At 36.5% G+C, this 14,805-nt stretch overlaps 1 protein-coding gene across 2 annotated transcripts in view; it reads left to right on the plus strand.

Annotated features, from left to right (window-relative positions):
• Positions 1 to 461: 461 nt before the first annotated feature.
• Positions 462 to 14,805, plus strand: part of CCDC90B (coiled-coil domain containing 90B) — an 18,297-nt gene continuing 3,953 nt past the window's right edge. The window contains exons 1-8 of one of the 2 annotated variants that reach the window (XM_017544921.1): positions 462 to 1,001; positions 6,789 to 6,908; positions 7,868 to 7,971; positions 11,928 to 12,029; positions 12,684 to 12,725; positions 12,812 to 12,883; positions 12,977 to 13,030; positions 14,483 to 14,597. In XM_017544921.1, coding sequence (XP_017400410.1) covers positions 902 to 1,001; positions 6,789 to 6,908; positions 7,868 to 7,971; positions 11,928 to 12,029; positions 12,684 to 12,725; positions 12,812 to 12,883; positions 12,977 to 13,030; positions 14,483 to 14,597 — 709 coding nt within the window. In that variant the 5' untranslated portion in view covers positions 462 to 901. Of the gene's footprint in view, positions 1,309 to 6,788; positions 6,909 to 7,867; positions 7,972 to 11,927; positions 12,030 to 12,683; positions 12,726 to 12,811; positions 12,884 to 12,976; positions 13,031 to 14,482; positions 14,598 to 14,805 lie in introns of both variants that reach the window. The other variant, XM_017544923.1, reaches the window with a different exon arrangement.

Genomic DNA, 14,805 nt, shown 5'->3' on the forward strand with positions numbered 1-14,805 from the left:
GGGACTCAAGTTTTGTTTTCGATGTGCCTCAGGGCTTAGAAATGGTGTTGGGGACTTAGCCGACTCTCACAAAGTTTTGAATACATACAGATAGAAACCTAGCCAGAATAAGCCACTAAAACCCCACAACTGTGTATCATTGTAGGACTTACAGAGAATATTTATGTACATTAGCGCATTTTAACACAACTTCTGTGCATTGTTGCTTTCAGCATTTTACTATGCGGAGCAAAGTCTTGAGTAACAAATCTGAGAGGGATTACTGATGAAAATTCAAAGAATTTCTCCTAGAAACAGAAGAATTCAGCTTCGCTAAAGAAAGGACATACCAACTAAAATAGTTGGTCCTCCCGTGCACCAGAGGGCGAAGCAGCTGGATGTGACGCTGTCTGATAAATGAACGGCTCGCTGGAGTACACTTTCCAGAAGGTTTCGTTGGCACCCCGCAGTGTACGGTCACCCAGAATGCTCAGCGGCCGCGGACTTCAGGACCCAGGCTGCTGTGCGGCCAAATAGGACTCCAACTCCGCCGACCCTAGCGCGTAATGGCCGCTGGCTATCTTGGGGGAGCCTGCTGTTGGACTATGCCCCACTGCCAGGAAATAGGCGCCAGAAGGTTCTCCAACAAGATCCCGCTTTACTAAGGCGGTAAAGGAGTTCACAGGTCTGGAAGGGGCTGTGGGAGAAGCGGGGCAGCGCTGAGCCATGCTCATGAACTGTGGATTTGTGAGGAGACCCAGTTTCGTGGCACCACAGAGGCGCCCGCACTGGAAGGTGGTCTTGGGACCGACCGAAAACTACAATTCCCAGCATTCCTGAGGGGCCAGAACTACCTTTCCCTAAAGCCTGTGAGAGAGTAAACCGGTCTTCCGCCTCCCGCCCACCGGAAAACTCTGAGGACATGAGTCGTCGCCGGGCTTGGCGGTTCTTGCTTTCCCAAGGCAGCGAGGATCGTTGGGTTTCAAGCCCCCGCGGGCATTTCTCGCCGGCCCTGCGGAGAGGTGAGGCAAGGCGTCGTGTCATAGATGCCTGAGTGCTCTCTAGGGAGACGACGACCGAGGGTCGCGCCTGCTCTAGCGAACCCGAGAAGCTGCCACGCCCTCCTCCCCTACTCACGCCTTGTGCTGGCAACGCCACTGCCGGCTGCCCCAACTTGCCCAGCTCGCCCCAAGGGGCGAGGACTGAGGAAAGCACCGCCTTTGTCTTCTTAGAGCGAGCCTTTGAAGGCCTGGGCTTCGCGTCCGGCTTCTTTCTCAGCCCATGTTTCCCTTTTTTGAAGCTTGTAGGTTTGTCAGGAGCCAGAGTAAGGTAATCTGTGTTTGAGGGTGTCCGGATTTCTTTTATGGCCTGTTCAAATTTAGATTGTTTAGGTGCTGGCCTTCAGCCCAGGTTTTTAAATCATAAGTTTCAGGTCACGTCTGCCTTATTCTCGTTGGAATTCTCAGTATGTTCAGTCACACTGTAGACTTTGAGGGGAAAAAAAAAAATACTGAACCTACAAGTTTCCAACCGGTTGGCACCTCTGTTAACAGAGTGTTTTGAAGATACCTGACTTTATTCTGAGAAATGTTTCTAGGGCTAGGTTTTGTTGTCGTTGTTTTTCACCCCTAGTTTTTAAACTTCCCTCCCAATTTTTAAACTTTTTTAAGGTTGTCCACAAAATAGACAAGTAGACACCTCATACCAATCTTAGCATTCTCTGTTCACCTTCTTGAATCTTCAGTGCCAGGCACACAAAGCCATTCAGTACCCAAACACGTCCATGCTGTTATTTATGCTCCACACTGTTACTTGTGCTATTTTGCTCACTGTTTCATTTTACTCCACACCAGTAACAGCTGCAGTGCCAGGGTCATTCACAAGGTCTCTCTCGTTAGGTATTTTGGTGTTTACCATACACATTATGATGGATTTTACAAAAAGTATGTTGCACTTTTGAACTCCAAGAAACCATCCAACTGTCATCTTTGTTGACTTTTACAGGCGTACTTCATTTACATATCCAAATGAAAACAAAATTAAACATTTTTAGAGAATGAACTTTGAAGTGAATATCATACTGGGAAACACATTACCATAAGTAAATGTTAATGTTTTACATAAAAGTTATCCCACTTGAATCCGAGTATTCTTGGAGAAACCTTAAACCTCTTCTTACAACTAATAGGAAGTGTCCCTCCTCACTAAACAAATATTGAATGTTTATTGTATACAAGTAGTTTAAACTTGCCTAATAATGTCAATACAACGGATCTGAAAACCTTGACCTATGACCAATGGAAGGACTTAGTTATTCTAATGCAATTAGTCTAGCAAGTTAGTAGACCAGCATGTAAGAATATACACTGTAATGCCTGTTCTTTTGAGTTCCTGACTGAAAAATAACTGGCTATACACTGAAGTGTTTCAGCTGTAAAATTAGTAAACTAAAACTTGCAGCTTATATTTAATGGGACAACATTTTACATCTCTTTTTTGTTATTATTTATTTTTTCAAAAGTAAAATTTGACCTTTTCCAGCAAAGAGGAGCTTGGTGCAAGATAGGCCAGAGTTCCAGTCAGCAGTCTATGACTTAGTAGTTTTATGAAGCTGGTTAAACCTTTAAACTGAGTTTGTATCTCACTATTATAAATAAACAATCTCACTATTATAAACAAACAAATCCATATGAAGCTGGTTAAACCTTTAAACTGAGTTTGTATCTCACTATTATAAATAAACAATCTCACTATTATAAACAAACAAATCCACAAGATAGATATCAAAGAATCAAAAGAAGTAACAATGAAAGGGAAAGTTTGGGATTTTGTACATATGTTTAAGTCTATGCAAAACTTTTCAAGTTATTAAGGATCTGTTATTCCACCTTGAGCTTGAAACACTGATTGTGAGCACTTATCTCGCCTACCTATTAATAACGACTGCAAATATTCTTTTTTAATTTTTTTTTTTTTTTTTTTTTGAGACAGGGTCTTGTCACCCAGGCTGGTGTGCATTGGTGCCATCTTGGCTCACTACAGCCTCTGCGTCCCAGGCTCAGGTGATCTTCCCACTTCAGCATCCCAAGTGGCTGGGACTACAGGCACACACCACCATGCCCAGCTAATTTTTATAATTTTTGTAGGGACAGGATCTTGCCATGTTGCCCAGGCTGATCTCGAACTCCTGGGCTCAAGTGATCCGCTTGCCTTGGCTTCCCAAAGTGCTAGGATTACAGGTGCGAGCCACTGCACCCAGCCTGCAAAGACATTCTTAATGAGTGCTTATGCATGCTCATGACACAGCTGGAATAGTGATTATGACGCCCTCCTATGAATATCCAGTGGTTTTTTCAGTTCCTTATGGCTTCCAAAGTGGACTGAAACCCCAAGTTATTCTGCCATTGGGTGTCAATACCTACCTCATAGGATTAGTAGGACTAAGCAAGATATGTGAATATTTGAGCACATATATAGAATAATGTTCTACATATCCTTCTGTATTCTCAGCTCTCCCTAGGCCCATAATAAATAAAAGCAAGTGAATAACAAAGGCTGCCCATGCCTTGATATTGCTCATTGATCCTGTCTGGGTAGCTTCTCTAAGATTTAATGTAGCCCTACCATCATCCAAATAGCCAACTCTTGATCCTTTATTCTCAAGGAGGACCAGCTGCCTCTCCTTTGTATTCATTGTGTATACATAATGCCAAGCACAGTGCCTTTCATTCAGCAGATATCTTATCAATGGAGCATCCAGAATTGTGCAGGCACTGGGAATTCAAGTGAGCAAGAACAGATGTGGTCCCTGCTCTCAAGGACTGTATAGTTTAGTGCAGGGGTTGACAAACTTTTTCTCTGCAGAGCCTAATAATAAATATTTTAGGCTTTGTGGGCTGTAAGTTCAGTCATAACTATTCACTGCCACTGCAGTGTGAAAGTTGCCATAGATTAATCCATAAATGAATGAGTAATGTTCTAATAAAGCTAGTTCTAAGGAATACAACTAGAAAAACATAGTCGCCGGGCGCGGTGGCTTATGCCTGTAATCCTAGCACTTTGGGAGGCCGAGGTGGGTGGATCACCTGAGGTCAGGAGTTCAAGACCAGCCTGGCCATCATGGTGAAGCCTCATCTTTATTTAAAAAAAAAAAAAAAAAAAAAAAAAAACATAGTCTCTGGGCTGTAGTTGGCTGACCACTGGTCTCTTGCGGAGACAACTGAGAGTCACATAAATGTGTAAATTGTGAGAAGGTTTGCAAAAGAATACTTTGCAGTACTATGAAAAACCATCACGAGAGAGACCTAACCTAAAGGAGTTATCAGGCTTTCTAGAGGAAGAAACATTCAGACTGGGCTCTGAAAGATAAACAGGAGCAGGCAGAGAAAAGGAGAGCTTTCTGAACAGAGCAGGGGCTGGGCAAAGGCCCTGAGAAGGGAAAGCACATGGCACGTTCGTGGAATTAAAATCAAAGACCCCTTGAAAGCAGAGGGCCAGAGAGCATAGTAGGACATGAAAGGAGCTGTACCCTACAGAAATTTATTGGCTTGTTAAGGTATTTGGTTTCTATCCAAAATTTAGTAGGAAGCCGCTCTTTGTGCAAGGTATTCAGAGTGTTTCTTGACTAAGTCAGAGGAACTGTACTAATCTGCCTAGCTATGAGACCATAAGATTGCAAACTAATTATAGACTGTCCTCAGGATGGTTTAACTTAAAAATTTTCAACTTTACTGTGGTGCAAATACAGTATGCATTCAGTAGAAACTGTACTTTGAATTTTGATCCTTTCCTAGGCTAGCAGTAATGTAGTATTCATGCAATACTAAGCAGGGGCAGCAAGCCGCAGCTCCCACTCAGCCATGGATCACAAGGGCAAACAACCAATGCTTAGTATTGCCAGGGTTTTTTGGGTTTTGTTTTTGCATCCTGTCATGTTTATAAAGTGCCCATCTGGGTGTCTACATGAAATATTCAACATTTGATTATAAAATAGGCTTTGTGTTAGATTATTTTGGCCAATTATAGGCTAATGTAAGTGTTCTCAGTGTGCTTGGGTAAGCCAGGCTAAGCTGTGATGTTCAGTAGGTTAGGTATATTAAATGCATTTTCAGCTTAGGATATTTTCAACTTATGATGAATTTATTGGGACATAACACTTTTATAAGCTGAGGAGCATCCATACTTAACCCTGAGCCTCAATTTGCCTCATCCATAAAATGAGAATTTTAAGGATGGGGTAATGGGATATGAAAACAGTAAAATATTATATAAATATTATTACTGATTTTTTTTCTAAATCCAAATAAACTTCTAATCAGGGATACATAACTAAAAGTACCATCATTACTCTTAATGCACTTGTTACTGAAACTATTGAAAACTGCCCCTTTTTCATCTAATTTTTCTTTTTCTCTCCTACCTTAGGTCTGACAGTGACATACAAAGGCATGTTTCATTACCCTTCTAGATGACATTCAAGTGAAAAAGATTAGTGACCAGCGTGCTAATATGTGTGTGTGTTTTAAAAAACTGCTCTACCTTTATTTATAGCTACTTGCTTTTATCTCTTAAGTAAAAATTTTTGGAGTATGAATATCTTTTATCATTTGAATTTAGAGTTTATTCTTAGATTTTTTAAAAAAAGAGTATCTGTTTCCTGCCTCTGGTCTATAAAATCAGTGAGAACATCATTCGTGTCTGGTTTTGCTTAACATTTTATCCTTTGTGCCTGGCACAAGTTTTAGCACTCAACAAATATTTATTAGGCTAGAGGGATGTAAGAAAGTAATCACATTTGTCCTACACAGTACCAGTGGAAAAGTAATGCCTGAAGTTGCAGTCTTTTAAATACTTAGATATTTTAGGTGGTTTGGGATAAATGAGACAGCATGGAGTGATGGAAAGAATGTAAGATTTGTTTAGAAGAACATGAGTCTGAATCCTAATTCTGCCATTGGCTTTGTGACCTTAGGCAAACCCCTTTACCTTTCCTAGAAGTTGTTTATGGGCAGAGCACCTTATAATAAATTCATCAGCAATATATAAAAAAGGTCTTTACTGTGTCTAGGTTAAAACTTGGGGAATTTATTGAAATAGGACAAGAAGGGTTATTTCAGAAATGAGAAATTGCTCCTAGAGCTCTTATGTTGATACCAGTAAATACGCCCATGATTTCAAATCAAATTCATTGATTGAATCAGCAGTAAAAGTTTGTGACCCAACTATGTGCCAAAGCACTGTTCTAGGTGCTAAAGATACAGTAGTGAAAATCAGTCAGATCATCATGGAGCTTATATTCTGGTACAAAGAAACAAACAGCAAGCAAGATAATTTCATTTTGGAGCTGACAACTATGTAGGAAATAAACTGTGGACATATAAGTGAGTGGGAGTATGGAAAGCTACTTTAAATAGAGATATAAGTGTAAAAAATTTTCATAGCTCTTTGGAAGACTGTTACTGAGCACACAGAATAGCTGAATTGAGCAGTTTCTGCTCTTCAGTAATTAGAGCTGAGGTGGTGATATCCAAAGCATTTGATGTGTGTTTTATTACAATTTTAGACCAACTCTTAACATTTTTGAATACTGAAGGAGGGAAAAAAAATCCATTGAATGTTTGGTATGTGCAGAAAAACGTCAGACTTTTCAGATAAAAGAGAGGCTCAAAGGAGTCAATTAACTTGGGTGAGATGACAAAACTAGAAGAGCCGGAACTTTATTATAAATGGATGGGGAAAATGCTTTGTAAGCTAAAATATGATACCTGTATCAGCTACTACGAGAGAAAATAAATGTCTTCTCTTTTCAGACTTCTTCACTACCACAACCAAAGAGGGATATGATAGGCGGCCAGTGGACATAACTCCTTTAGAACAAAGGAAATTAACTTTTGATACCCATGCATTGGTTCAGGACTTGGAAACTCATGGTAAGAAACATGGATACCTCTTGAAAGAAGAAAATTAATAGCATTCATAATAATTGCCTAGTCAAGACAGTATCACTATTATGAACAATTAAGAGTAACTAAATAGACCTTGCCATCCATACAATTAAATATTTTATAATCATTAAAAATGATATTGCTTGAAAAACATTTACTGATATGGGGAGTGTTCAAGATACGTTAATTGGAAAAAGCATATGAAATATGTGCAAAATGATTCCAAATAAGTGAAAAAGAAGAAAACTTGAGTTTCTAGGCTGATACTAAAGTGGAACAATTGTTTGAGATTAAAAAAGCAGAAAATATGCACAAAAAAATTACCTGGTTTCAAAACAGTAATTTAAATTATGTGATATTACAGGAATAGGCTAATAGAACAAAATGGTATTCATAGAGACACAGACATGAATTTAATATGTGATGAAGGCATTACAAATTAGGGAAAGGAAGGACTATTTATTAAATGAGATATAACAATCGAGTAGCCATTGGAAAAAAATATACTAGATCCCCTTAAAATGAAACTAAATTTCAGATAGATAAAAAGTTAAATGTAAAAGAATAAGCAGTTTTACAGAAAAAAGGGCAAATGCTATAAACAAGCAGAACACAGAAAAACAAACATAAATAACAAAAAGTCTATGTAATGCTTAACCTCACTACCAACCAAAGAAATGCAAATTTAAGTAACATTAACATAATAATACCATTTTTATTGCCAATTATACACTCAAAAAAAAGTAATATCCAGTGTCAATGGGATTAAAATTGTAGAGTACTTTTAGAGAGTAATTTAGCATTATCTCTCAAATTTTTAATTGTAACCATTTTTTTAAAAAGTATATAACAATTTAAATGTTGAGGAGTTACTCTAGGTGTCTATTTTGATGAGGATATGCACTTTAAAAAAATAAAATAAAATACCTATTTGCTGCCTACAGGATTTGACAAAACACAAGCAGAAACAATTGTATCAGCATTAACTACTTTATCAAATGTCAGCCTGGATACTATCTATAAAGAAATGGTCACTCAAGCTCAACAGGTAATACACTGATTATTATCACTTCTGATCGTTTCATTAGACAATCATTTCATAACTACGTCTCTGGCTACCTACTGACCTTCCAAACATGCTCCTATCTTCCTTGTTCTCTCTAAAGGGACCATAAAAAAAAAAAAAGAATAAAGTCAATATTTAGAGACTGAATAGTTAGAATAGTTGTAATAATATTGTGATAACAAAGAGAATGGTATTTTGCCAAATTTTGATGAGATCATTATATTGTGTTATTCATGGGTGGTTATTCATGGATTGTTAGTGAAACAACTTTTTCCCTCTAGAAAGCTCACCACAGTAAAAGAGCTAATCTTTCTATATATTAAGTATATTTTATTGCTGCCTTACAAATGTATTGGTTAATTTTCACAGGCCTAGTTGGAAAGGACTTACATGGCTGGGAAGGACTTCATAAATTACCTAGCTAAGATGCTTTAATTTGACTGAATATAAAATTCTTTAAAGTCAAATATAAGAATTTAACATGTAAAAGGCACAGTGCTGGGTACTTTTCGTATATGATTTAATCTCTAACAACCTTGAAAAGTAGGCAGAATTCTATCTGGCCACTGGCCACTGAAGACACACTCAGAGAGATTAAGTAGTTTGCAAGAGTTTTCACTGTGGTGATATGGACAAAAAGCAGTAATTTTACATAAAGGATTGAATAAACTAAATGAATTTAACTGGAATAATAATTCATTTGTCAGTCATGAAATAATGTATTATGTTTAAGAATCTGTTTTCTTCCTATGGTTATATTTTTTGAATTTTAATTTTTTTAATTTAGGCTTCCTTCCTCAGATAAGTAGTTTACAGCACAGAGAGAAAAATCAGGATTTCTTATATAAAACTAGAATCTCTTGCATAAAATTTCATTACTATAAGGGTCACAGTAGATCAAAAGATTTTTAAAGAGGTGCTGTGGCTCACACCTGTAATCCCAGCACTTGGGGAAGCCAAGGTGGGCAGATCACTTGAGGTCAGGAGTTCAAGACCAGCCTGGCCAACATGGTGAAACCCTGTCTCTACTTAAAAAAAAAAGAAATACAAAAAATTAGCTGGGCATGGTGGTGGGTACCTGTAATCCCAGCTACTTGGGAGGCTGAGGCAGAAGAATCGCTTGAACTGGGGAGGCGGAGGTTGCAGTGAGCCAAAATTGCACCACTGCACTCCAGCCTGGGTGACAGACTGAGACTCTATCTCAAAAAAATTTTTTTAAAAACTATAATCTCCAATTATAGTAGACAAATGTCCAATTAATTAGACATTTAAAATTGAAACATTCAACCCCCTACATTCAACTTCCCTTTAAGTTTGTACATACATTTTTTAGCTAGTATTTAAGATCATAACAGACTAAAGTCCACTAAAGAAAAAGCCAAACATTTAATTAGTTACTCCACACTCTGAACTGTCTGGAAAGAGCTATATGGAGCTACTGATATTTTTAAGAAAGTAATTGTTTTTTTAAGTTTACCTATAAAGCATGAAATAAAGCTGTGATTTGAGGAATCTTTGTGCTGCTAGGACCATTTAATCCTATATACAAGGGGTAGGACTGGGCATAAAAATATTACTATTATACTTTTGGCTTTTTTATTACTGGTGTGTGAAGTTAAAAATCCTGTTCCGTTCTTGTATCTAATTCCATTGCTGACCTCACCTCTAGTATAGAATAAGGCACAGAGATGTCATGAAGGGTGGAGCTAAGGCTCAGGACCATCAGGCCATCAAGCTGCATACTTGATCACTTCAGAGTGGGCCATATGAAACCAAGTCAGCTAGCAGGATGAGGGGAAAAAAGAAAATAAAGTAATGAAGTCTTTTTATTCTGAGAATTTGATTATATTGTGAATTTGATTAAACTCTGAATATTCTTTGATGGCTCCATAGTTACAAAAATCACTTTTAATAAATTTGGCTACTGAACAGTGGATTATGTCTTTACATTTAAAGTTATTAAAGGTGGACACCTGTGCTGTTTTGTAGGCTTTTTGAGCCTGTATTTAAAGGAAGAATGAGGTAAAAAGAGGCTTTTAAGAGCCACAGTAGGGCCGGGTGTGGTGGCTCACACCTGTAATCCCAGAACTTTGGGACGCTGAGGTGAGCAGATCACTTGAGGTCAGGAGTTCGAGACCAGCCTGGCCAACACGGCAAAACTCTGTCTCTACTAAAAATGCAAAAAAAATTAGCTGGGCATGGTGGTGGGTGCTTGTGGTTCCAGTTACTTGGGAGGCTTGAAAATCGCTTAAACCCAGGAAGTGGAGGCTGCAGTGAGCCAAGATCACCCCACTGTGCTCCAACCTGGGCAACAGAGCAAGGCTCTGTCTCCCAAAAAAAAAAAAAAAAAAGAACCACAATACAATCACTTATTTTCAGGTTGAGACTCCATAAGAAGTCTTTACTTAGCTTTCCAGCTTTTGCCTATGTAATCTCAGTAATAACAATACATTATTTTTAATGTATAATTCCTTTATAATGATACTTGGGGCAAACAGGACTGCCAGCCCCTAGAGACCACTTATCTGTGTGACTTCTGAATTAATTCTCATACATATGTCAAGCAGAACTGAATAAATGAAAATGAACACCCCTCGTCAGTAATACATGAGGGTTAGAAAAGGCATGAGTCAGAAATGTCTGTTGTACAGAGTTAAAAACTTTTATCTATTATGATAAGAAGTCCAAACTTCCTCCACATTAATACATTAGCATTAGACTATCCTGCTTCGGCCATTAGATCTCTGTCCCATCGGTAATAATAATAGCTAACGTTTCATTGCTAACCAAGTGCCAAGTACTCTTTTAAGCATTATACATACATTACCTCATTTAATCCTCAAAACAACTCTTTAACATGTAGCAGGTACTGTTACTATTTCCATTTTATCAGTGAGTAGACCAGAAAAATTCAATGATTTGCTAGCATCTCACAGCAAATGGCAGAGTTTGGATTCAAACATAGACAGCCTGACTCCAGAACCCCCAATCTTTTTTGGGCTTTCTTGTTTTATTTCTAAACTATTATACAGAGTCCTTATCAAGGTTATTCCCTCATTGGCTTTTTCTTTTGGTAAAGGATAGATAAATTAGCAAGCTACCTAATTTTAAGAAGTTCAGTGCTACAGGCTGAATATCCCTTATCTGAAATGCTTTGCACCAGAAGTCTTTCAGATTTGATTTTTTTTTTTTTTAATATTTGCATTACACTTACCAGCTGAGCATCCCAAATCTGAAATCCAAAATACTCCAATGAGCATTTCCTTTGCGTGTCATGTTGGCACTCAAAAAGTTTCGGATTTTGTATTTCAAGATTTTTGGATAGGGATATTTGACTTATAACAGTTGTATTTTCTTTGTAAGGCTGCCTTAAATCATTTCTGCAAAATTGTCCCTCCCTAACAAAGCAAAAGTTTATAAATCTATCAGGTAAGGGCCACCTTGTCTTTCATATATTCTTTGTAGTGCCAAATATAAGGAAGCTACCCAAGAATTTAAACAAAATTATGTTGTGCTGACAGACAGCAATTATTTAACTATACATCTGTTTTTTTACTACCTGACTTCTGAGTCGTATCTGCTACATGGAATTTTCCAGTGGTAGAAAAATCTCTCAAAATCAAAATAATAAGAGAGAAAACGCTTCCCATTTGAGTATTCAAAAAACAAGAACAAAACATTATCTTTTTGAGGAACTCTTAGGGTCTAAGGAAGCATTTTATTGAGATTCTTTTCATTCAAACACCTGCACATTTGTCTCTCTTCACTAGGAAATACATTTTTTCTCATTTTGATATTTTAGATACGTAGGTTTCATATTTGCTTAACCAATCAACATTATACCTTGTAGCATGTCTCATTTAAATTTCATGAAAACAATGCAAAATAAAAAGATGGCTTTCTATAGATCACTAGGTTATTTTTATTTTGTTTTCTAGGAAATAACAGTACAACAGCTAATGGCTCATTTGGACTCTATCAGGAAAGACATGGTCATCCTAGAGAAAAGTGAATTCGCAAATCTGAGAGCTGAGAATGAGGTGATACAAATTTTAATCTATTACTCATAAAATACTGATCTCATAATAAGCATCCTACTTAGTGAATAGGTTCATAAGACCAAATAATAATTCCATGTGGTTAGCAAACAATAAATAGATTTAAAAATATAGCATTTATTTTACCATACCTAATTTTTTTCTATATAAATCATAATGCTTTACATACTGAAGAGAATGAGTTAAATTTTATACATATAAAATCACATAAAAGAGAAAATCTTTGAACTATATATATTATATAAAATTGTTATATAATGGTTTCAGAGCTGAGAGTAATGTGGCATTTTCACTTTTATTTAATCAAAGACATTTAAGTATTAAATGTCTTTGTGACTTAAAAGTATATTTCTGTAATTAAGTCAGAATTTCAAGTTACGTTATCCACTATAGCTTATTTTTAAATTTAGAAAATCAGTTTTTAAAAGTATAATATAAAAACAAATGCATTTTGTTCATAAGAATTGTTTTCTGAATATGGTGACTTACTAGTTTCTTTTGAAAATTTTTTTCTCATCAATTCTGATTAGAAATCCATAGATTGTCCAAATTTTGGTAATCTAGGGTGTCAGGTTCTTTTAATCGTAATATGGACTTGGTTTAATGCTAATTGCATGTGATCTTTCTTGTACCTAGAAAATGAAAATTGAACTAGACCAAGTTAAGCAACAACTAATGGTAAGTGAATTTTTTTCCTAGCTGTTAATTTCAGAACAAATATTCATTACAAGATCATTTTAAAAATCTCTTTGTTTTCCCGAAAGCATGAAACCAGTCGAATCAGAGCAGATAATAAACTGGATATCAACCTAGAAAGGAGCAGAGTAACAGATATGGTAATGTGGTTTTAAATGTACTTTCTTGGTTACTTACTCCTTTTTAATTTTTAGTCTTTTTTTTTTAACTTCCTGCTGCTTCATATCCCATAGTTTACAGATCAAGAAAAGCAACTTATGGAAGCAACTACAGAATTTACAAAAAAGGTAAGCTAATACGTAAAAATGTCTCTTTTATCCAGTTCTTATGCCTTGTAAAACTGCTTTTATGTGTACCAGTTTATAAGTTTGGACTTTAAAAAGCTAATTCTGTAGAATCTATGGTTTCCTGATAGTTAGCCAGCATTTCTAGGGAACCTGCACCAGATTATTGTTCATAAGCCTTGACCTTGAAGAACCAAGCTTCCACATAGTGTGCTTTTTTAAACTATTTCTATAATAGAAAATAACTCTTTTTTTGGGCCAGGTGTGGTAGTTCACACCTGTGATCTCAGCACTTTGGGAGGCTGAGGCAGGAGTTCAAGACCAGTCTGGGCAACATAGCAAGACTCTCAAAAACAAAAAAAGAACTATTTTTTTAAAAGACAAAAGGTTCACTATTGGTATTCATCATTGGTACTTAAATGAGTACCTAGGTTCAGTTAAATAATTTTCTTAAGGTTTAAAAATTTTTAAAAACATACTAAATATGTAGTGTTTATTAATGTGCCAGATACTATTTTACGTGCTTTACTTGTATTGGTCTCTGTGAGATAGACACTATTATTCCCATTTTACCAATCTGGAAGATAAGACACAACGAGGTTAAGGTCACACAATAAGTGGTGGCACTGGGAAAAGAACCTGTAGTCTAAATTCCAAACTGGGAACTACTGCTTTCCTTGTCAGTAATCCTACAATGTAATCAGGACTTCATCTCTATGGCTTGAGTAAAACCCCACTTTCTGACTCAGCCTTGTCCTTTTCTTAAAAGTTCAAAGCCATTTGTATACATTCTAACAGAAAATATGTCACTCTTGCTCATAATTTAATAGAAGAGAAGGTCACATTTGTTTTTTCAAAGATCTTATTCTCTTCCCTTACTTCTTGGCCAGATAAAGGAGATAAGCAAGGAAATCAGCAAAGTCTTTTACAACTACTTTCTGTGCTCTAGGTCTCATCTCTCCTCCCTACCTTTTGTCCCCTATACATGTATCAGTGTTATCCATCAGGTATTTCTTCCAGTTCTTTTAATACTGGTGCCAGTTCATATATCTGGTTATTTTTTTTTTCATTTGTAGAATATATTTAAAGTTTTAACCATAATATCTTAAGGACTTTGCACACATAAAATGATAGTTCTGTGACTTAATTTTTTGTTTCTCACTTTATCATCTTATATATTTAGGTATCAAATATGAGGTTTTTAGCAGAATATTCCCAGTATGTGATAATCCTAAGAGATGATTTCCAAATACGAAAGTAGAAGGAATGTGATTCATCAGTTTGTACTGTTTTCTTTTTAATTTATTTTTTATGCCACTATACTTTTACTGTTTCTCCAGCTAAGACTTTTGTATCACAATTAGCCCATAAATGAGGATTTCTAATGTAAATGGTTTTTTGTCCATTTAAAAAGGGACAAAATTATGTTCTCTTACTTACTCTTGTTTACTACAGGATACCCAAACCAAAAGTATTATTTCAGAGACCAGTAATAAAATTGATGCTGAAATTGCTTCCTTAAAAACACTGATGGAGTCTAACAAACTTGAGACCATTCGTTATCTTGCAGGTAAGACTGTCAGAGAAAGAAATTGCTGTCATCTAGTTTTCCTGTTAGTTCCTACCTAACAAGGTAACTTAGCAGGCACAGGAAAAAAAAAAAAAGGGAGCTATAACAAAGCTTTTTTATTGCTTGGTCCCTGTAGTGCTTAAAGAAGGTTCTAGTGTCAAGATATATTTTTGGGAATCTTGCAGTTTTTGTTTTTTTTTTTTTTTTT

The sequence above is a fragment of the Cebus imitator genome, unplaced genomic scaffold, assembly GCF_001604975.1.
Source record: "Cebus imitator isolate Cc_AM_T3 unplaced genomic scaffold, Cebus_imitator-1.0 Scaffold174, whole genome shotgun sequence".
Taxonomy (NCBI): domain Eukaryota; kingdom Metazoa; phylum Chordata; class Mammalia; order Primates; family Cebidae; genus Cebus; species Cebus imitator.